Source organism: Hipposideros armiger, unplaced genomic scaffold, assembly GCF_001890085.2.
Source record: "Hipposideros armiger isolate ML-2016 unplaced genomic scaffold, ASM189008v1 scaffold_332, whole genome shotgun sequence".
Lineage (NCBI taxonomy): Eukaryota > Metazoa > Chordata > Mammalia > Chiroptera > Hipposideridae > Hipposideros > Hipposideros armiger.
Genome location: NW_017731682.1, coordinates 940,391 through 963,353, shown reverse-complemented (window position 1 = coordinate 963,353; position 22,963 = coordinate 940,391). Strand labels below are relative to the sequence as shown.

At 49.5% G+C, this 22,963-nt stretch overlaps 1 protein-coding gene across 6 annotated transcripts in view; it reads left to right on the top strand.

The window, feature by feature from the left end:
• Positions 1–22,589, top strand: part of CRACR2A (calcium release activated channel regulator 2A) — a 140,575-nt gene extending 117,986 nt beyond the window's left edge. For all 6 annotated transcript variants that reach the window (XM_019660955.1, XM_019660957.1, XM_019660952.1 and 3 more), the window contains 7 exons: positions 830–1,154; positions 4,931–5,063; positions 9,832–9,913; positions 10,031–10,145; positions 18,189–18,290; positions 19,992–20,068; positions 21,532–22,589. In XM_019660955.1, the coding sequence (XP_019516500.1) occupies positions 830–1,154; positions 4,931–5,063; positions 9,832–9,913; positions 10,031–10,145; positions 18,189–18,290; positions 19,992–20,068; positions 21,532–21,616 (919 nt within the window). In that variant the 3' untranslated portion in view covers positions 21,617–22,589. The remainder of the gene's footprint in view (positions 1–829; positions 1,155–4,930; positions 5,064–9,831; positions 9,914–10,030; positions 10,146–18,188; positions 18,291–19,991; positions 20,069–21,531) is intronic.
• Positions 22,590–22,963: the final 374 nt, after the last annotated feature.

The following is a 22,963-nucleotide window of genomic DNA, read 5'->3' as shown; positions in this document are numbered from 1 at the left end:
ACTGCCTCTCCTTGTGCTTTATGCTCAGGAGTTTCTGGAAGTAAATATGCATTTAGGGCTCTGGGGCCACTTTGTCCTGACTCTGACTTGCAGGGACACTGAAAGAGAAAAGGAAGGAGAGGCAGATCGCTGGCTCTCTTCCAACCCAAAGCCCAGTTTCTAGTGGACAGAGGCCTCTGAGCCAGTAGACATCTGACTAGTAGGGTGGGGGACGGGGAGCTCCACTCAGAGCAGCTCCTCCCACCCCCTCCTTTATATTGCTGAGGGCTGCTTTGTGAGCGTGTCTTTTTTATGCATTATCTTACTTGTGAGGTAGGCAAGGCAGTGGGCCACCTTTTATGGTGAGGAAACTGAGGCTCAAAGTGTCTATCCAGGGACACACAGTTAGGTAGGGCTGGTGTTGGGACCGGAGCCAAGGCCGCCTGACTGTTAACCCAGGTCGCTTTGTTTCCAGATCTGTTATGCCCCTTTCTTCCAACTCTTTACTTCTCACAACTTGTAAAAATCTAATTAGTTGTATCATTATTGCTTTCTCCCCTCCACTACATAGCCCTTGTCCTCAGGGAATACTGGGCTTAGTCATGGAGATGATATTATACTACCAGGTATTAAGCTAATGTCATCATCACCTTCATCATCAGGCACTTCTATAAGTGTGTCGAGTGAGTGAGCTAAAGAATTCTGGGTCTGTTTTTCCCTTTCCTAGTTCTCTCTGCTCCTGAGGTGTGGTGCTCTTCCGTCATCTGTCTGTCAGAAAAGCTGTCTGGCTTCCATATTGATACATTTTACAATTTTCTTCCTACTCTTCTTTCTCCCCCATCCCAAATAGCCAGTCAGAGGTGGATGAAGACGTGTTTTCCACGACGAGGAGGAGAAGCTCCCTGGGCCTGAGTGGCTATCCCCTCACAGAGGAGGAGCCAGGAGCCAGGGAGCCACGCCCCCAGGCGCTCCGCAGAATCATCTCCATTGAAGAAGACCCCCTGCCGCAGCTCCTAGATGGCAGCTTTCAGCAGCCACTGAGCAAATGCCCAGAAAAAGAGGATGTCTCTGACCAGAGGGCAGAAGGACAAACCCAGCAGGCCCGACCTTCTCAGCTGGAGCTCATGCCCGCATCTCCCCGAGGGCAGCCTGTTGGGAAGGAAGCTCTGTGTAAGGTAAGGGCACATCCCACGTTGTACGTAGACGCCTATGCCTGTCCCAGCCTGGGAGGTCAGATACGGCTGGTCTTGTGTACTTCAAACACCACCTTCCCCCGCGTAGCTGAGTGTCTCGGGGGAGACTCAGAGGTCCTGGTAAATTCTTCTTATAACTTCTGATGCCTTCCCCATTCCCTGCCCCACTGTGCTCTTTTCTGATTCAGATTCAAAAGCACTTTTTGAATACTTTCTTTTTTTTTTTTTAAGATTTTATTGGGGAATTGGGGGAAGGAATTGGATATTCCCCAGCTGTTGGGGAATTGGGGAAGGCAAACAGACAAGTTGCTTTGTTCTTCAGTCTAGTTGTGGAGGATGTTGCTTCACTGGCCCATGTTGATTTTGTGATCGTTGCGCTCTTCCCTGCTGAGGTGGATCAGTCGCCGGCCATCGGATAGCCGCTCATGGTGGCTCACGGCAGCTCACATTGGCTGCCAGCTATTCACGGTAGCTTACAGCAGCCCACTGCAGCCCCACTGCAGCCTACGCCGTGGCCTGCGACTCATGGCAGCCCAGCTCCAGATCGAGCTGTTGTTCACCATCTTAGCTGTAGAGGGCGCAGCGTCACTGGCCCATGTGGGATCCGAACCGGCGGCCCTGCTGCTCAGAGCTTGCATTCCCAAGCCAACTCTTAACCAACGAGCCACTCAGCCGGCCCTTGAGTACCTTCTTAAGATAAATTCTCTGCTTGTCTCTGCATAAAGTTTCACATATTTAAAAAAATTGTACCTCCTTTCTTACATTTTGTAACTGCTCTCAACAGGGCCAGGGAGTTTCCATACCAGCATTTTTCTCTCCCATCTTAATCAGCTGCTTACCCTTTCAGTCCCAAGTGCCCTGCCTGCTGCTCCCTTCAGGGTGACGCTCCACTCCCACGTCCCTCCTGAAGTTCCCTCTAGGTCTTCCTGCTGAGTTCTGCAGGGAGAGGGAGGCCATATGCGCCATTTTCCTCTGGGTCACATTGTTTGTGACCCAGGCCTATGAAAAGGCCCCTCTACAGCAGGTTTGGAAATGCCCATGACTGTGAGAGAGGCTCCTCCCTGCAAACGAGGACAGTCCTTTAGAACGGAGCCCTTGTCACCTCAAGCGTTTTCATGGCTGTATTAGCATGTTTGTCAGGAATCCTTCCCTGGCTACTGTGCATTGGTTATCATTCTTGGGTCCGGATTAAGTTCCATGCCTACATATCACTCCTCTGAAGGGCCCATTGGCAGGTGGGGTCCCTCCCCACTACATGCCCTTCACAGCCCATCAGTGCACAGACCCACACTTGTGGGCAGTGGACACCAATGGGGTGTTCAATACCCCATGCTTTCCCAAAAATGTGAAAGATGTGTCAGGAGGTCAGGGGTAAAGGAAAAAGGCTGAGCTGCGTGCCTGCTGTAGTTTTTGATCCTCACAGTTGTCTGATGAGGTGTCAGAAATGTATTCTTCCCTCTGGCAGATGGGGAAGCAGCAGCCCAGAGGAGCAGGGGTTGGCCCAGCCTTCTTGATGTGCCTTCACACCATGTGGCTCTGCTAGGTTGGGCTGCCATTGAGCTGGGGACAGACGCTGCAGCAGTGAGGAAACACGATTTACTAGAAGTCATCTAACAGCCTCATCTGCTCTTTAGAAGGTGCTGTGAGACAGGCCCTTCATGCATGGCTGCTGAGTCAGAAATTGGTGCAACCTTTCTGGAAAGTAGTTTGACAATAGGAATCAGGAACTTAAAAATACTACATCCTTTGTACTGGCACTTCTACTCCTAACAATCTTTCCTCAGGAAATAACCAAAGTCAGACAAAAGACGTCCTGCAAAAATGTAAGCGTATAATAGCAAACAGCTGAAAAACTGTCCGCCAATAGAGACATAAACTGTAGCATATTAATTCCATAGAGTATTACACTGCTGTTACAAATCATATTTTCAAAAAACTTTAGTGACTCGGAAAAATATTTATAATTTAATAATATAAGAGAAAGGATAAAATTATAGATAATAGGTCTGTCTCAATAAAACATATGTTCGTTCATCTATATAGAAGGAAGCCTGGAAGAATAGTACTGCAGGTGGTAGTGTAGACTATGAATAATTATTATTTTTCACTCTACTCTCCTGTATTTCCTAATTTTAAAAATTTGCACATTTTATTTTTGAAAGCTTTTTTTTTAAGTGATGGAAAGGAAGATAAGAACAAGTCTTTTTCCAGCCCCCTTGCTCTAATCCGGTTGTCTCACTGTAGCTTGTCCCCAGAGGGGACACAAGTTAAGTGCATGAACTTAAGTAGGAGTTTGCTGCACCTGTGAAGTGGGTCCTGCCTAGAGCTGCACCATCAAGGTGTTGATGGTCTTTGGCCTGGGAGAAAGATAGTACTGCACCTGGGGCAGGGCCAGGGGCTGTGGGGAGCAGTGGACTAAGAGTCAGGCACAGCGTCTGCAGCCAGGATCCTCTCCACTCACTCTATACCTGGGCCTGAGGACACACACATTACTGCTGTAGGCTTTAGTGTCGAACTACAGGACAGGCTGAGCCGAGACTGGCAGACAGCCCATGCCCTCGTATAGGAGTAAAGAAAAGGGGGCAGAGGGCGTAGTTTTTGAGTGTGGATTTTTAAATTTTTTTTTAGTTTAAATTCCTGTAATTGACCTTGAATCCCTTCCTAAGTACTACATGGAATTGATTTCTCCCCAAAAGGCTATTAATGGCTTATCTGTGAAACTCAAGTACAGCTAAGATCTGCTGCCATTCCATTATAGTATTTGCTCAATGAGAGGAGCTAATTCCCCCAAATCCACTTCTAAATAGATTCAAAAGAGCCTATCATTTGGCCTGGCAGTGCTGGGCTGGGCCTGAAGGCAGGCCTGAAGGCAGGATTCAGCAGTTCTCCAGTTCGGTGTAAAGGAATGACCCTGTGCTGGAATGCAGCTCCTTGGTCTGCCTCACTTGCTTAGTGTTTAAGCAAGTCCCCTGCAGAGCTATCGTGTCCCAGACCAATGGGCAGCCACGCCCAGTCCCTCCGGCTGCCGGCCAGAGGAGAAGGAGCAGCAGTGACCGTTTGGCTGTTGGGAAGCTCTGCCCAGCAGCCTGGCGTTATGGGTTTCCTAGCCTACTTGGCGGAGACTGTGTTGCCTTCATTCCCAAGGCAGATGGAATCCTAGATAGAAGCTGATGAGATGGGACAGAAAGGCAAAGAGCAGAGGGGCAAGAGTGTCCTCCATCAGTCCAGGCTTTCAATGATAGGGCAGAAAGAAAGGCCCCCACCCCAGCCTGGGCTGTCTCTGCCCCCGTGACGAGGTGTCCTCTTTGTCCTAACTCCCCTCCTCCCTGCACAGCCCCTAGAGACTCTCTGCCTCTGCTTTAAGCCCCAGCTCACAGGGTCTCCTCCCCACTGCTCCAAAGCCCTGGGAAGGCTGGGCTGAGATTGTTTATGGGCCTGCCTCCTCAATCCACCATAGACCAGGCCTCCTGCTTGTCCCTGCGTCTTCAGGCCCAGCACAGGGCCCGCAGCACAGCAGTTGGACAACAAATGTTGGTTGAATGAATGTCCCTCTGCCCTCCTACTGTTGCGAGGAGGGAAGACTGTGCCCTGGGCCCAACGCCTCTGCGTCTGAGGCTGGGTGTCCTCCCTGGTGCGAGTGTGGAAGCCAGGTTCCCGCTCTGCCCTGGACACCGTAGGGATGGGTGAAGGGCAGGTCGTGGCCAGAGCAGGGGCTAGCAACCGTCTCAGCAGCTGGCCAGGCCGTCTGTTGCCCACAGGAGGAAGGCTGTCCCTCCACCCCCGACCGGCTCTTCAAGATTGTGTTTGTGGGCAACTCCGCTGTGGGGAAGACGTCCTTCCTGAGGAGGTTCTGTGAGGACCGGTTCTCCCCGGGCATGACAGCCACCGTGGGTGAGTCCCCGGCCCACCTCTGGGAAGGGGAGGTTGTGAGACGAGGGCCACGGGAGGGACTTGAGCTCACTCAGGGAGCGGGTGTGGGGTCTGGCGGCCAGGGGGGCAGGGTCTGCTTGCTCCACACTGAGGCTGAGCGGGGCGAGGTGAAGTCCACCTCCCCCAGAGCACTAGCTCTCAGTGGGACTGAAGTTGGCTAAGATGGGCTTCGGGCCCCTGGCCCCCATCTGAGCCTGCCTGTCCCTCATCATTCCTTCCCCACTCTCAGCAGGGCCCTGAATCTTCATGCTCTTCCTGAGTTCACTCCCCACAACCCCCGCCTCCCCAGATGGGCCAGCTGCTTCCTTGCCCTGCCCCTCCCTGTGTGTGTGTGTGCAGGGGGGATGGAGGACAGTGCTCGGGACGGTTCCTTTACCCATCACACGTTACCCATCCTACATCCTGGGCCTGCTGGGTGGCAGCTGGAGTTCATTGTAGAAGCCATTTGGCTCAGCTACATATTAGTGGATGATGAGATTTAATGTGTTCCCACTCTTATACAGTATTTTATTTAGATAGAGGACTTTGTTTCTTTCACACAATGTTTCCCATTGCATTGGAATATGCGGCAATACCCGCAGGCATATTGACCTTTTAGCTTCTACCAAGGTGAATCACTCAAGCGAAAAATAAATTCATTGAGTGCCTACTGTGTACCATTTAACTGCACTGATAAGTCAACTATATTTGAAAATACATTGATGTGGGGTTTTTTTTGGATATTTACCATGGGCTTTTATATTCATCGTTTCATTCTATCTTCACACAACCCAGGGGAGCAAGTATTGTTATCAGCCCAATAGACAGATCAGGAAACAGAGGCCCCGAGAAGTTAAGAGGCTTGTCCACATTCCCAACAGGAAGCTGGTGCTGATACTGGCCTCCCCCCTTCTTCCACACACCCCTTCTTTTTTGATTCCAGTGTCCCTAGTAATTGTGAGTTGTGTGTGCTCAGCATCCAGTGAGTGGTGAGGACACTTTCCTGCTACAGGAGGTGCACAGAGGCTGGTGCAGGCAGGGGAGGCTACTGGGGTTCAGTGGGGTGTCAGAAATCCTGGATCTTCGTCTCAGCTCTGCTACTCACCCACTGTGTGACCCGGGGGGCATGTGTTCCCTCTTTGGGCTTCAGCTTTTCCTCATCTGAAAAATAATCACTATGAGCTGGGTCGCCCAAGGCTGCTTCCAAGGCTGAGTCTCTCTCCAGACTCTCTTTGACCTTTGGCTGTCTGATAGCGCTACCCACAAGACAAGCTTTCCCTGCCCCAGAGCCCTGCCTGGGGGGACGTGTTCTTCCTCTTATCCTGAACTGGCCTTTCCTGCCAACTTGCCTCCTGCAGATGGGTCCCTTCTCACATCCTTCAGGATGCCGCTTTTCTTACTGCTGGACCTTTTCCCATGCTGTTATAATATCTGGAACATTCTCCTGTCCCCTCCCTTCTGCCTTATTCCACCCAAAGACTGAGAGCTTCCCCAGATGAAGAGTCGGAAATATCAGAGATTCCAAATCAAGAATGCCCTTCATCACACTGCACAAAACATAAAGGAGCAGCAGCTCAAATTACTGTCCCTGCCGGGTACGTGCCTTGCTCTGGTGCACGTGTCAGGAAGCAGGGTCACGCCAGCCACCTGAAATGCGCTCCTCGTGAAGAGGCAGAAGAGTTGCAGAGTCCTGGCCCTCTAGGGCCACAGTGGTCCAATCCCAGATTGGGGCACTAGCCAACCACCCGTCCAGGGCAGCAGCCCCTGTACATCAACACAGCCCTAACAGACTCAGTGTCCCTTAACGCTCACCTCCATCATCAGAGGGGACTTCCCGGCCTTTCACTCCTCACAGAACATGGCTTGTACTGGACTCCTGGCTTGTGCGTAATGTAACTTTTACACTATAGAAGTGTGACTTGAGCACCTGCCTACAGCACCTTAGAACCAGATGAAGCCTTCAAAAGCAGGTGCTTGGGCCCTGTGGGTGTCCTGGAGATGCCAAATGATGGGTTTTATAGAATGCTGGAGCTCATTTTATGAATGAGATGACTGATTATTGGAGGCTAAAGCTCCCTAGAACCCAGGACTCTGAGTCCAGTGCTCTCTCCACTGCCGCACATTGGCTCACAGCCCCCTGCTTTAAGAGTCTCCTGCTCTACCAACTGAGCTAGCCGGGTGTAGCCCCCTGCTTTAAATCACAGGCCATGAGCCAACATGTTTCTTCCCAAAGCTTCTCCAACAGAGTGCACCCTGCCCTTTCCTGGCCACCAGTTCAGTTTCTCTCCCACGCCCCACCTCTGCAGAGAAATCCTGAGTTTTCTCCATGACAGCTTGCTGGCATTCCCACTCCCACATTCCTCCTGCTCTAAATGACAGCTTGGGCCTGTCTTGTCCAGAAAGGTTGCCATTGCCCTTGCTGGAGTCCATCAGCCAGCTTTAACCCACAGTGTCCCACAGCACAGCACACATCATGACGACAGGGGCTGCTGATTTCCAGCCGTCACTTAGGAGCCAGTTAGGTGGCACGTTAGGGGTCACCTCCATGTGTTCATTGAATGCTACAGCCGAACAGATCATGAACACCCAACTTACCCCCTCCACACCCTCCATCACACCTCCATTTACAGATGAGGACAGCGAAGTCCTCCCACAATGAGATGAAGTAATGTCATCAAGGTCACCTAGCTGGTTAGAGGCAGAACTAAAACAGCACAAATGCAGTTGCCTGGCTCCTGGGATGTTGGAACTGTTGGTGGCCTTAGAGATCAGGCCCTCTGGCCCCACTTATTGTGTTGCCTCTTCTGTTGGACTTGACTCCTTGTGTTGCCCACCCATCCCCCACCAGCCCCCTTCACAGGCTTGTCTGCTTCCTGGGCCTGCCTGTCAGAGGCTGCCAAAAGAAATATATCAAGTACCCGGGTACCCAGCAGGGACTCTCCCCAGCTCACCACAGCACAGAGCCCATGCTTCCAGCAACCTGTTTGTCTGCCTCACTCCCTGCAAGACAAGCTCCCTGTCCTACAGCCTAGCAATTAGCCAGTGAGGTAGAGGGGACCACGAAGGCAGCCTGCAAGCCTTTCCGTTAGGGAGAGGGCTCTGTCCTCCAGGCTTTGCACCCTGGGCTGGTTTCAGGTCAGGCCCTGAAGGTGTGTTGACAGTGGATGGCTGTCTTCTGAGTTGTTATCAGGATGTAGGCAGCCCCTTCAGTCTCCCAGAGCGCAGACTGGGGAAACCCTTCCACTTCTAGCTAAGAAGAAACCTCACCTTGGATTCAGCTTCCAGCCAGTTGTAATCCCTGTGGATGGGAGCACTGAGTCCTGGATTTTTTAGGTAGAAGGAAGCTGCTAGGTGTCCCTGTGCCTAGGGTACTGGTATGAAAGGGAGGATGAGCCTCAGAGTTGGGCTTACACACTGCAGCTGCTGACCAGCTTAGGCAAGGCACACCATCTCTGATTCCTATTTCTTCATCACTCATGGCTGTGCTGGGTGGGGGTGGTGCATGTGTTCATGCACGCTCACGGGTGTGTATGCAGATAACTCACATGGATGTCACAGGGGAGGACTGTGGGGATGGAGAGATGACACATGAAAACTAGACGTGTCAAGCTTTCCACCAGGGGGTCAGATCACTCTTTCTGTCTACCCAGACCAATGCGCTGTTCCCTCTGGCCCTCATCTGTGAAGCGTGGGGCCCCTAGAGTCCCTGCTGGTCCTGACATTTTAGGAGTGATGACCCTCCTGCCTCCCCTCCACTCCTGGGCCCCTAATGCACTTGCCTTTACCTGGAGACTGTGTCTGAGATGACCTTGTCCATGTACTGCCTCTTGTCTGTTCTGTTTCTTCTGTCTCCATTCAAGCTGCTGTTGCTGTCCCTACCTAAGCCCTCCAAGGTGAGAACCTCAGAAACGGCCTTTTGGAGGTGGTAGGGGGTGCCCTCTGGTTCTAAGATCTGATACCTTTAGGGGGAAGACTTTTTGAACCTCCTTAAGCACTTGTGAACATTCTTAAACAATGTAGGAGAGAGGAACATCTGTTATCAAAGAACCTCTGTTAAGGTCCTTCTCTCCGGTGGCTGCTGGGGGCACCGAGTGCATGCCCCTTGACCTGTTCCCTCTCTCTGTAGTCCAGGGAGGTTCACAGCCTCAGAGAGACGGTTGTGCATGGCCCAGTGGCTGGGATTAGGAGCTGTAAACCCATCTCAAGGGTGAACGTTACCTTTGGTTCCCTTCCCCACCCCCTTTCTTCTCTTCTCGCGCCCCCTTCACCTGCCACCCCTCCCCACCCCCCTGCTCCTCCAGACTCCTCCACATACCCTCGCAGTGGCTGGTGAAAGTCTGATTCCTCCCCAGGGAGATTTGAACTTTATTAGGAGAACTTTGAAAAGGATTTCGGGGAGTAAATTCATGAATAATAACAATGGTCTTTGAATTGGTACATTACTTTGACATGTGTAATTTCATTTGAACCTATTATAGTGTCCCTAAAGAGGGTATAGATTGCATTACAGGGAGAAGCCTGCAGCTCAGAGAGGTTAGGTAATTTTATCAGGGTCCCACAGCTACTAAATGGCAGAGACAGAAGCAGAACCCAGGTCTGGTGTCCCCCTGTCCAGTGCTCTGTTCATTCCCCCACAGGGCCTCCCAGGAGCTGCATAGAGAGGGGTGTCGCCCTTGGCCTGCAGTGACTGCAGATATATTGGGGTCGTCAGTTTCTGATTTGGAAGTAACCGACATATTCCACCTTGCAGGCATTGATTACCGTGTGAAAACGGTGCGTGTGGATGACACTCAGGTGGCCCTGCAGCTGTGGGACACGGCCGGGCAGGAGAGGTGAGGAGCTGTCCCTGATGTCATCCTGTCTCCTTCACTCCCTCCCCTGATGGGGCTGAAGGTCTGGGCTGTGACGGGAGGCTGTGCTCCCTCTGACCTGTGGCCCTTCGGTGGCAGGTATCGTTGCATCACCCAGCAGTTCTTCAGAAAGGCCGATGGCGTCATCGTCATGTACGACCTCACAGCCAAACAGTCCTTCCTATCAGTCCGGCACTGGCTGAGCAGCGTGGAGGTGAGCTGGTTACCCTCCTAGGAGCACCTAGGCTCTCAGCTCCTGCCTCTCCTTTCTTATCTGCCCATCTCCTGCCTGGCCCTCTGTTCTTTCAAAACCTGATTGAGAGCCCACCTTGTCCAGGAACAAACCGATTTAGGCATTCATGTGTCTGTTCACCCAGGTGCCCAGTACCAGGGGAGCACCTGGGTAAATGTGAACATTCAAAAGTGAACAAGTCAGACACAGCCCTTCCTCCCGTGGATGGAGGCATGAAAAATGCAGATTACGTCAATAATTGTGTCATTATGATTTTGATAAATGCTATGAGTGAGTAGAATAAGATTAGAGGAGGGGCACAGAGTAGAGTGTCAAGGAAGGTTTCCTGAGAAATGAGTGTTTAAACTGAGTCACAAACATGCTCTTCCCCCATTCTCACCACCTCCCCCCACCTCTGCATTTTTCTGGCTCCAGTGGGCCCAGCTGTGCCCAGCCCAGGACCAGCACCACACAGTGTTTTGGGGCCTCTGTCAAAACCCTTCCCATGAGGGGAGGTTGACCTACCATATGAGGGCTCCAGGATCACCCCAAAGTGACCCTAGGCAGGGCCCACAAACAACAGCACTCTTCTTTGAATTCTGGATTATCTATAAGACTCTGTCTTGACTTATACTTCCAATATGTTGCTTTGTAAGTGCTTTTTACTTCCTGACCACCTGCATGCTCTTCCTTTACCACTTGCATGCAGACATCTGAAGGCCAAGGGCAGAGTGGACAAGCCACTTACTTCTTTTTATAGAGCCTCAGCTGATTCACTCACAAAACAGTCAAGTGAGATGTCCCAGCTCCTTCCACCAGCAGGAGCCATGCTTGGTTCACTTATTTATTCCAAACACTGCCAGCCACTGTTCTAGGGTCTGGGAATTGGAGCAGCGGATAAAAGAGACAGTGCTTCTGACCTCACAGAGCTTACATTCAGCCTCTCTTCAAGCCCATTAGACCTTGCATAGCCTGCTTACCTGCTTATTATCATACTGTCACACTGGAGACATATCCAAAAAAATATTGATAAGAACGATGTCAAAGAGTTTACTGCCTATATTTACTTCTAGGAGTTTTATGGTTTCGGGTCATACATTTAAGTCTTCAATCAATTTTGAGTTTATTCTTGTATATGGTATAAGAAAGTGGTCTATTAATAGTTTCCTTTTTATGCATGTGTCTGTCCAGTTTTCCCACAACCATTTATTGAAGAGGCTGACTTTACCCCATTGTATATTCTCACCTTATCTGTCGTAAATTACTTGACCATATAGGCCTGGGTTTATTTTTGGTCTCTCTATTCTCTTCCATTGCTCTATGTGTCTGTTTTTATGTCAGTACGATGCTGTTTTGATTACTATAGCCTGGTAGTATAGTTTGAAATCAGGTAGCATGATACCTCTAACTTTGTTCTTCTTTCTCCAAGGTTGCTTTGCCTATTCAGGGTCTTTTGTGGGTTCCATATAAATTTTAGGATTATTTCTTCTAGTTCTGTGAAAAATGCCATGGGTAGTTTGATAGAGATTGTATGGAATCTGTACATTGCTTTGGGTAGTATGGCTATTTTAAAGATATTAATTCTCCCTGTCCATGAGTATACTATATCCTTAAATTTATTTGTATTTTCTCCAGTTTCTTCAGTGTCTTATAGTTTTCTGAGTACATGCCTTTTATCTCCTTCATTAAACTTATTCCTAGGTATTTTATTCTTTTTGATGCAATTTTAAATGAGATGACTGTTTTCCTAATTTCTCTGATCATTTGTTATTGGTATATAAAGCTGCAACCTATTTCTGAATATTAATTTTGTATCCTGCTACTTTATCAAATTCATTTGTTAGTTTTAATAGCTTTTTGGTGGAATCTTTAGGGTTCTCTATATATGATATCATGTCATCTGCAAATAATGACAGTTTTACTTCTTCCTTTCCAATTTTGATGCCTTTTATTTCTTTTTCTTGTCTTATTGCTGTGGCTAGAACTTCCAGTACTACGCTGAATAAAAGTGGGGAAAGTGGGCATCCTTTTCTTGTCCTTGATCTTAAAGAAAAAGATTTCAACTTTCCATTTTTGAGTATGGTATTAGCTGTGGATTTGTCATATATGTCCCAGCCACAAATATTTAATTGTCCCTCAATATCTGAATTTTGCTATATACTAGAGCTGGGCAGAGACAGTTCAAATTGCCTGGGATTAATAGGGGTGAATGGAGATCAATTTATGGAACTGCCCTTTCTGCCATCATCATGGAGGTATAGTTTCTAGGGCTTGTATTTTGTACAGAGAACCTAGGATCTAGCAGGAGAGGTGGAAGGTCAGGCTGAATTTGGCACTGATGGTGGAGGTGAAGAAATATCAGAGACCATCATGGCATAACTTGAAGAATGTGTTCAGTCTTTCTCCAGAAAAACTGTGCCAGGCACTGGATGTCTGGCATGCCTGGGGTCGGGCTGAAAAGCATTGTCAGCATGCGCCCAGCAAGAGTCCCCATGGAGTGCTAGTGGATCAATGGGCTTAGGAAGCCACGCTGAGATGGCAAATCTGTATGTGGTGAACTCAGAATTACCTGTGTGTGAAGGGGGCTTTTTTGTATGATTTCTAGTTTGAGTTCTCCTTTTTAAAAATTAGCAAAAGGTATAGTTAAATTCCGAATGATGATTCCAAACCTGGATAAACATCAGAATCACTGTGGTGCTTCAAACAAAACAGATGTCAGGGCCTCCTCTCCCAGATAGAATGATTCAGGGCCTATAAATAAAAATAAAAAAAATTAACTTTCCTAGTTGATTCTCAGCCACCATGCTTCCCAGACTAAACAAGTGCTTTTCTAACTCAAATGTGCATAGGAATGCCCTGGACATCTTGTGAAAATGCGGACTCTGAGTCAGCAGGTATGGGATGGGCCTGAGATTCTGCATTTCTAACAAGTGAGGCTGGTGCTGCTGGTCTGGGGACCGCACTTTGAGAAGCAAGGCCCTAAGTCATATTCAAAGATGTCCATGTACCTTCAACACGAATTTTCTGAGCATCTCCCACACGTCCGGCACTCGCATGGCAGTCCAGAGGACTCAGTGTGATGGATTGAGCCTGCTGGCCCAGGGTTTCGCTGGCAAGCCCAGAAGGCTGTCAGATGGCGGACCGTGTGGTGAAGGTGTGGAACAGCAGCATCATAAATGCAATTATTCTCAAGATTCTTGAAAAGCTAACTCATTCTGCCTTGGCAACCAGCAATCAGAGGTATCAGGTGATAGATTCAAACTTGACACTTAATTTGATCGGAGGGGAACTGGAAATAATAAGTACTTTATATTTGTGGAGCACCTTATTTTTCCATAAAGTTCCAAGCTCTTTACCACCTCCCTCACCTGGGGAAGGGAGGGTGGAGGGGAAACTTGACTAACAGGCTTCAGGCTCTGAGGTCTTATTACTAAGTGAATGCTGGCCAGCTGTTCTCAGTGCCCCTTCCTCCCATCACCTAAAAAGCACTACAAAAAGAAAGGGCTGAAATTGCCCCCAGATTATACATGGCAAAGACTTACCCTTGGAAGAGTTTGTGTGGGGCAGGAACAGAGGCTCAGGGGAGGGATGGAGTTCCCTGAAAAGGAAGTCTTACCCTCCCAGCTCTCCCACTTCCTGGCCATGACACTGAGGCCAGTCACTCAGTGAAGGTGTATACTGAACGCTCTGAACGTTCCCTTGTGGCCCCTACATTCTACAGGGTAAGTCGCTGACTCTCTGAGGGGACCAGAGAATGCTAGAGGATCCTTCCAGCCCAGAGGGAACCCAAATCCTTTGGCACAAGAGAATAACCGCCCACCCTGCTTTATGAGCTGGGAGCGTCCTGCCCCATGACTGTTCTCCCACCCTTCCTCCCTAGTCCTTCCCACCCTAGGAAGCTTTACCTTGCCTAAGAGGCCCAAGCTGGGCCCAGACACACTCTGTGCTGATTGCCTGCCATTTTATATTTCTTACACACCTTATGGGAAGTCAAAGCAGTTGGCCATTCCTGACACCTGGGATTCCCAATCCTCCCCTACCTCCTCCTCATCTCCACTGAATGGGCCTCGTTTAACCAGTCCAATCAAAAGAAGAAACTGGTTGGGCTCAAGGGCCCTATGTTTTGGCCATGGGATACACTGGACATCGGAAGCCTGTAGGGCCTGTATCAGAGAAAATAGGATTTGGTGCAAGCCTGAGTGGACTGGTATTTCCCCAAAACTCAGATTGTTGGTCCTCAGAGTCTGCAGCCCTGGCACATTGAACTTCTATTTTAGGTCTTTTTGACATTCTATAGCACTATATTGTTAGACCTGTAAATCAAGGAAGTGGAATATGACTGGCATTATTAAGCCAACAAAACCAGTGTCTTTAAGCTGGAAAGATACTTGGAGCTTAATCCAATGTAGCTTCTTGTTTTATAGATGAAAAATCCTGAGATCCAGAGAGAGGAAATGACTTGTTCAAAGGCACCCACGGCTTGTCAGACGGCACAGCCAGAACTGAAATCTAGGGCTTTGCCACTGCGCTATGCTTCTCTCTGTCACATGGCCCATGGTTGAAATCTGCTTCTGATAAATAGGTCCATTTCTTCTTCAGTCCTTCTAGCTTCTGTCTCAAGGCAGAACAGTTCTTTAGCTGAAAGGAGTCAGGCCCACTTTCCTCTCCTTTCGTGGACTGCTAACTAATTCTCATTCTGTGATCTTTGTCGTTGGTGACAGTGTACAGCATGGAGCAAAAAATAGCAGTTTGATTTTTTTTCCCACATTCCAAGTTGAGTTTGAAGTGCTGGCAGTTTGAAACGAACTACACAAATAAATCTTGTTTTGACTCATAGTCCAGGGGGTGGATAAATATGGAAACCCCCAAGATATAATTTTGCAGTCATTTTTTTCTTAGCATAACTGCATGCTTTAATGTGCTGAGAAATTTTTTTGTTCTGGCAGCACTATCCCAGCTAAGTGCTTTTCTTGCCTCCCAGCAAATAGACATTAACACACACGCACGCGCGTGCGCGCGCGCACACACACACACACACACACACACACAAGCGCCCGTGCACACACACACCAACCCAACAGCTGCCTGTTCTGAGCTGAATGCTAATCCTCTGCTCTCAAGTGACAGCCCTTGTTATTTAAAATCAGAGATGTGTAATCTTTTAAATTCCAACAAGCCTGGCTTCCAACAAGCTCAAGTTCAGAGAAAGGCAACTAATATGATCAAAGGTATAGAGTAGCTTTCGTGTCAAAGTCAGAGGACACAAACTGGCTTTGGAGGCCTATTTCACAGCTCAGAGATGAGAACATCAGGGAAGAGGAGCGATTGGGGCGAGAGCAGAGCCAGGTGCCTACAGAGAGATTGTATGCCTGGCTAAGGAGTTCCATCCCTCCCCTCTTACCTGGCATGCCTATGGAATTGTACCAACATCTGTAGAAATGTCAACAGAGGTTGGGTGTACCTTAGACTTGTTCTCCAAAGAAGGTGGGCTTTGGACGTTTGAAAGGAAGTATTGCTTCAGCTGGTGGATAATTATGAACATCTTTGTGCCAAGCAGTATTTAGGCTGAAAACCTAGTTAGGTGTGCAAAAGGTGTGAAGTTTAGGCAGATAGCTCAAGATGTGAGGTTAAAGTGAGAGAGGGCCATGAGACACCTGGCCCAGCCCCAACACCTTCCTAGATCCCTGTGTCAGAAACTAATCTTGGGTCCGGGGTGGCATCCACTGACTGCCCATGATAGCACACTCTCCATTCTTATGTGCATTCTCACTTATTTCTGCCATATCTTTGGAGATAGGCGTAATTCTTCTTTATTGGTGACAGGCCAGGGCCTGTGGAGGTGAAGCAAGTTGCCCAGAGTGTCTGTGTAAGAGGAACAATGCAAAGAAGAGAAACAACAGCTCCAGTTGGGAGTTTGGCTTTTTTTTCTCCCCCTTCTAAGCTCTTTTATTTTTATATCTAGGAATTTCTTTTGAAAAGAAGACTGCCCCTTGTTTTCCCAAGAGGCACACGGCGGTGTGTGTTGCACAGAGCTCAGATGGTGGGCACATGTCTCCCTACCTCATCCTATTTGGTCCTTTAGTACTCAGCATGCCCTTTGTGAGGGAGGAAACTGATGCCATCACCCATTCCAAGATACCAGAAAGGGGTTAGAATTCTGCCCTAGGATTTCAGGTCTGATGCTCATATTCTCAGAGAGTTTTCAAGTCAAGAAATCCCACGAGTCTTAGTCATCCTCACACATAAATCTACAAATATCTCTCCCTCTCCCCCCCCCTCAAATGGTCCAAGCAGCAAGCCTTTTGGCCCATTTCCCTGTTTCCTCCTCTTTTCTTCCATTTCTGTGAAAAACTGCCCAAGTTTTTGTGGCACAGCACAGTCAGAGAATGGGGGTGTTCCCATTAACCAACAGCCTGGTGACAGGGAGCCACAGCATTCTCTACACACCAGAAGTGAGTTGTTCACTTGCAAATTATTGGTCTGTGATGCAATCCACTTAACCCATCGACCACAGTGCACGTAACTGAATCTATTCTGATGGGTCAGAGACACTGTAAGATCTTGTAGCGAGCGCCTTGAGTCACATCGTCAGTGTTAATCACCATCTTACTGTGGATATGTGGAAACACTGCTTTTAGAGAGTTCTCGTTAATAAGACACCAAATAGCAGACAGTTCATAGAACTCAGAATTTAGAGGAAAACAGTAGAGAATTGTGGGTCCATATCCTAAAGGGTCTTCGTAACTCAGTGACTTTGATGTTGAGTGTTCTTTTGGATTATCTGAGCCTCAACATTCTCATTTAGTAAATGAGAAATTTTTTCAGTAGTGAACTGCAATAAAAAGGAATGTGTAGATTAAGGAAACATTGAGGCTTAATTTCAAATGTAATTGCATTTTACCTTAAAATAGGTGTAACTATCGGATGGACGTTGGACGTGTATTTTAAATGATAACGTGAAGTAGCTGGACTAGTGGCAAAACAATAACCGCTTATTAGCTTGTTATCCCACAGCCCTCCCTGTTTAGTAAAACATACAGCTATGCATATAGTGAGTGACTCTTCACTACCAAATTATGATTCAAAGCCTCTAATTAAATATCTCACAGGGTAGAAATAACAGCCTGCTTAAATGTGAACCTTATCCTATTCCCTGACTTAATAGCTATGTGTCCTGGGCCCTCTGTCTGCCCTGAGGGGAGGTGTGTGCAGTGCCCCCATTGCACAAAGGAAGTCGGGACACTGGGTTTCAGGCACTGTGGGGTGTGCTGACCCTGCTGATCTGCCACAGCCACTGGAGGAGGGACGGGGTCGACCCCTTGAATAAAACCGCTACTTCTGACCCAGGACGTGCAGCTGCTGTGGCCACACAGCCCTTCCCTGTGCAGGGCTTCCTTCAAAGCTGAGCACCCAGTGACAGGCTCTGTGATATTCCATGCCATGACCTCCAAGGAGGGACACAGCAGTCACTTATCGGGCACTGTGGACCCAGCCCTCAGGGCACTCACGTGCCCACTGTGAGGCCCCTGGAGATGCCACTTCTAATCACAGCAGCCCCTAGAACAACTCCAAAGCACACTGTATTAATTCCTTTGGTTCATTCTGGTTCATTTAGACTTAAGTCCAGTCACTTAGGAATACCCTCAGGGGCGCTGTAAGCCCTGGAAAAGGACGCATAGTACATGGGTGGCAAGTGTGCCCTCATCCTGCTACCCCTTCCCAGCACATGTTCCATCCAGCATCCACGGAGAGTGGTGAGGGAGGGAGGTTCGCTGCACTGCCGGGTGCCGGAGGCCCCCAGACGCAGGCCTCAGGCACCCTGCAGAAGCCTTGTGAACTGAGGCTCTCCGAGAGGATGGCTCCTCCCCTACTCAGCTTTCAGGATGACTTTATTATCACTTGGCTTGTTGTGGCAGCCGGGGATTCTCAAGCCAGATTGTCTCTTTCCAGCTAGCATTTTAATCCTGCCCTTTCGGGTTCTCCTTCTGGATGCTTCTCTCAGTTGGGGGATTGTGTGTTCTGTAGGAAGCTGTGGGAGACTGCATTCCCGTCCTTCTGCTGGGCAATAAAATTGACAACGAGAAGGAGCGGGAAGTTCCCCGGGGCCTCGGAGAGCAGCTTGCCAAGGTAAAGAGCAGACATTTCTACCTCTGTGGACAGGGGAGGACCCCAGGGCAGGCAGGCATGTGACCAAGGGCCTTGGGGGGAGCCTTCCCTGGAAGCCTTCTGGGAAGGAGGCATGTGGGCAGGTGGGTCTCCTGGCATCATGGGAATGGTTCAGCTGGTGTGCTTGTGAAGAAACTTCTGTAGAAAGCCACAGGTTGCGAGATGGAGTTGGCTAGGGATGACTAGGGGATGGAGAATTTCCCCAAACTGTCTTCCTCAAAACCCAGATTTATACATTCTTAGATAGTAAGGGGTTACTTGTTTCAGACCCTATCTGATGCTTGAATCCCATCACCTATGTTTTCACCTTCAGAAACACTCACTATCTGCAGGCCTACCCCCCTAAGGGTATTATTAATATATAATATATAGTGCATACATGTATTATATTCCTGAAACTCAAACTTTCTGGATTCCAAAATATATATATGAATCCAGGGATTTTGATTAAGGAACTACAGACCTGTATTTTGATCATCCCCTTTTCTTTTTCTGGTCAGTCAAAAACAAAACTGAGGGGGCTGGCCGAGTGGCTCAGTTGGTTAAGAGCTCGCTCAAGAGTTTGAGCTCTGAGCAACAGCAGTTCGATGCCCGGCCCGAGCTGAGCAGCCGCTGAGCTGCCAACAGGTGGCAGGATGGCTCGGCTAAAAAAAAAAAAAACTGAGGGAGGGTCAGAGAAATTCAGTGGTTTATTTACGTTATCACACAGCCTCTCAGTGGTGAGGTGAGGACTGGAAGCTGGAAGACAAACATGTCTTCCAATTCGAGGTCCTATGCACTCTCCCTCCCCCTCACCATGGAGCCTTCATTCTTCCACAGACTGACCCTGAGGCGGGGTCTGACAGAAGGGTTGGGTGGCAGAGGATGGAGTGGGTCTGCAGCATGTGGAGCAGGGAAGCTGACTTGGGAGCCAGCATTTGCAGAGCCTCCTGACCTGCAGCCACGGCAGCACCCTCAGCTGCCTGCATCCCCAACAGGACACCAGCCTCCAGGGCCACATGCCATTAGCATCATCATAGGAAGCAGGGAAGCTATGAGGGGGAGTGATAAATGGAATATGATGAGCCGTGGCCAAAGGCCTCCATCATGCCTCGTGCCTCATGGAGTGATGGACTGCTGTTCCGTGGCACCAGTGCTGACAGCCTGGGCAGCCGGACTGTTCATTAACAGGTGTAAAGGAGAATTCCTACTGGAGTCCCTCAGTGACACCTGCCCCGTGGCCCATGGCATGCCAGGGTCCTGGGGAAAGCTTGCTGCTGGGAGCCTGGTCATTAACTGAATATGTGACCGGAGCAGGCCCGCCTGCCTGTGAAGTGGAAAGAACGTCACCCACCCTGGCTTTTGTGTCTTTTCCTGCATCACAGGCTGGTGTGAAAAGGAAATGAACATAGACATACCCAACCGGAGAGCAATTTGAGAAAGTGTAAAACACTAAGACAGCTCACCGGTTTGTTTTACAGCTGTTACAGCTCACCTGGGAGATGGTTGTAGAACTTGCATTAGTCGGGTTGCTGGGTTGCCTGAGGAGACAGAAATGAACCTCTCACAGTGGGGAGGGGGCAGGGGTGTGGGTAGATGCAAACAGGCTGTTCTCCCCCCCCCACCGGCCCCCAGGATTCTCTCCAGCTCCTCCTCTGTGTATTTCCTCTGCTTTGATTGTAGGAGAACAATCTGATCTTCTATGAATGCAGTGCCTATTCTGGTCACAACACCAAAGAGTCCCTGCTCCATCTGGCCAGGTAGAGACACAACTCAGCAGGTGACGTGACTGCTGTGTGGTCCCGTGGGAACCACTGCCTTCACCACCCCTCCAACCTCTCCTGCTCTGGGCCTGAGCCTTCTGGGTCAAGGGGCTGGTGGCCTAGGCCTTTGTATGGGGTTGCAAGGGTTAGGGACAGCCTTCTGAGACACAATAAAGCCAAAAAGAAAGCCTCCCACTTGTCACTGGGTGGGGTGCTGCAGTCTTCTTGAATCTTAAAGACGGCCTTTTTCCCAGGAATCCTCTTTTTAAATGCAGATGCTCCCGGGAAAGGTCAAATCATAGGCCCCTCAACACTGGCTAATATCTTAGCAGGGATTAGTTGGCAGCCAGCTGGGAGCAAGAAAGGTTAGAGTTCCCGGGAGTGGAGGCTGGGGGAGTGGGGAGGGAAGTAGGGGGGGGGTCAAGGAGAGGAGGGGCTGTCATGGGGGACCAGAACGCTCAAAGGACTGGTCCCATGGAAAGACAGGCTCCACAAGCCTCTGCCTACATCAAAATGAAGAAAATGAAACCACACAAGGCCTCATTTTTAATACTTGGGCATTCAGTCATTCACTTATTTAGGCATTCATTTCATTCCATCCATCCATCCATCCGTCCATCCATCCGTCCACTTATCTAACAAATACTCAGTAGCACTCATTTTGTGCTTAGCATTCATTCTGGGGGCATCTAAAACATATTTTCATTTGGATAATTTAAGAACCCTATGCATTGGAGAGGTTGTAGAGTTATGGAAGATCATGGGGAAAGTTCTAGGCATTTTCTCTGCCACTGACTCCTGGGGCATGTCAACCTACCTCACAGAGCTTTGCCCTTAAGGTAGGAACATCAGTTACACCTCCCTGCCCCCTCACAGGTTGCTGTGAGAATCAAGAGATTCTTAAGGTGAAAGCTCTTTGGCAGCATAGAGCAGGGATAAGATACTTAGCACTGCTTTTTATTTTTAATCCTTCACCTTCTACATTTAATCTGGAGCTGTGGCCACCTAGGACAGCCCTTCCATAGGGTTCATAACCAAGAAATGTATTTTTTGAGCCTCCACTGTGTTCTGGGCCCTGTGATAGGCTGCAGAGCCACTGAGACAGAGGATACAGTCTCTGCCCTCAGCAGCGCCTTCTGTGTGGAAGGAGCCAGCCAAGGGGCAGTGCATTATGATACAGGGTGATGGGGTTTTAACAAAGGAAGGGTCAGAGTGCTATCGGGAGTGCTTACACCACATAGGTGACCAGGGGAGGCTTCCTGGAGGAAGTGTTGTGAAGGCTCCATATTGACTAAACTCTGGCTTTACATATAGTCATGCACCTATACTCCCCAGGGGGAGACTTAGAATAGTCTCTCTGATGCTCTGGTGAGGCTGCAGTCCCTCCTTATCACCCAGAGGGCCTGTAACCCAAGGGCCTCGCAGCCCTCCACTACTGACTATACCTTCCCCTTTCCCAGGATCCTCAAGGAGCAAGAAGACACAGTGAGGGAGGACACCATTCAGATCGACCGCCCTGCCAAGAAGAAATCCTGCTGTGGCTGATGGATGGCCTCCCAGGAACACTGCAGCCAGGCCTGAGGTCCCAGGGCCTACCCTGAATCCTGCACAGATGCCTCACCAAGGCCTAACCAGTGACTTGCTCCCCCGACCCCCAAAGGAAGGGGAGCACCTCCAGTCAGGAAAGCTGCTCTTGGAGCATCTTGGAGTCTTTTCTCTCCCTTCTTTCTCTAGACCCCAGATGCCCATTTTTTTTCCCTGTCCCCCCAGCATGACTTCCTGGGGGAAGAAACAGATGGGCTTTTCTAGAAAAGCCGCTGAGTGCCTTCTCCACCTCCCTTTCCCCGCCTTGCCTTTAAGAACCAAGTGCTGCAGTTGCCATGGCAATGGTGCAGGGCTGACTTGCTGCTCCCTGCAGGCCACAGATACAGCACCTGGGCAATACCAGGACGGTTGGTCTGGCTTTGGCTCCTGTTCTCTGGATGCCAATGGGACACGCTTGGCATATGCTTCATGGACCTTGAGGTGCGCGCCTGGTGTTGAGGGAAGCAAACCAGGGCACCCCATCCTGTTCCCGACCCCTACCCCACGGGTCCTGCTCCTTCCCAGGCGCCAGGGCTCACAGGTATTTGCCCCCCAAGTTTCTGAACGTGCCTTACAAAGAGCCCACAGCCTTTCCTCTCCATTGCCCACCCACAGGCAGGACTCCACGGCGGCCTGGGGGTGATAACTGTATGCCTGGGGTCAGGGAGTGGGCTTACTTCCTACTTAACTTTAAGAGACGAAAAGAAAACTAGGGGAAAAAACCCATCTGCTGCTAAACAGAGCGACCATTTCTGCAGGGTATAAATAAGGTATATGTAGCTATATAAAAGCCATTTTCTAAACGTTTCTCAAAATAGCTCTTTGAAAACTTGCACATGATGATTAATGGGGTAGATTGACATACAGGCAGTGAGGCCCAAAACCAGGTCCATAGTCACTGACTTTATTTTATTTTCCAGAAGACTGTATTAAAAAAAACACACAAAAAACCAGCATGGCTGTGATGGTGACATCTTTCTGGTGTTTGTGAGGTGACCAGTGTAGCTGTGGGCTTCGGCACCCCGTCACTGCGGCAGCACAGGGCACCCAGGGATCATTAAGGGGAATGACCTGGGCCCATGGTGGCTCCTTCAGCTGGTAGTGGTGTGTTCCCAGCCCCAGCAGGGCTGTAGCGTCACTGGTTGGCTATCGGTGGGGCTGGCGAGGGCATTCTTGCCCTGGGTGGGATGAAAAGATGGTAAAGATTGCTGCCAATTACCACTCTAGGGCTGGAGACCCATGCCCAACAAGAAAGTGGACGGCGAAGGGAGAGGGGCCGAAAGTGTCCATAGGCATCCAAGCAGATGG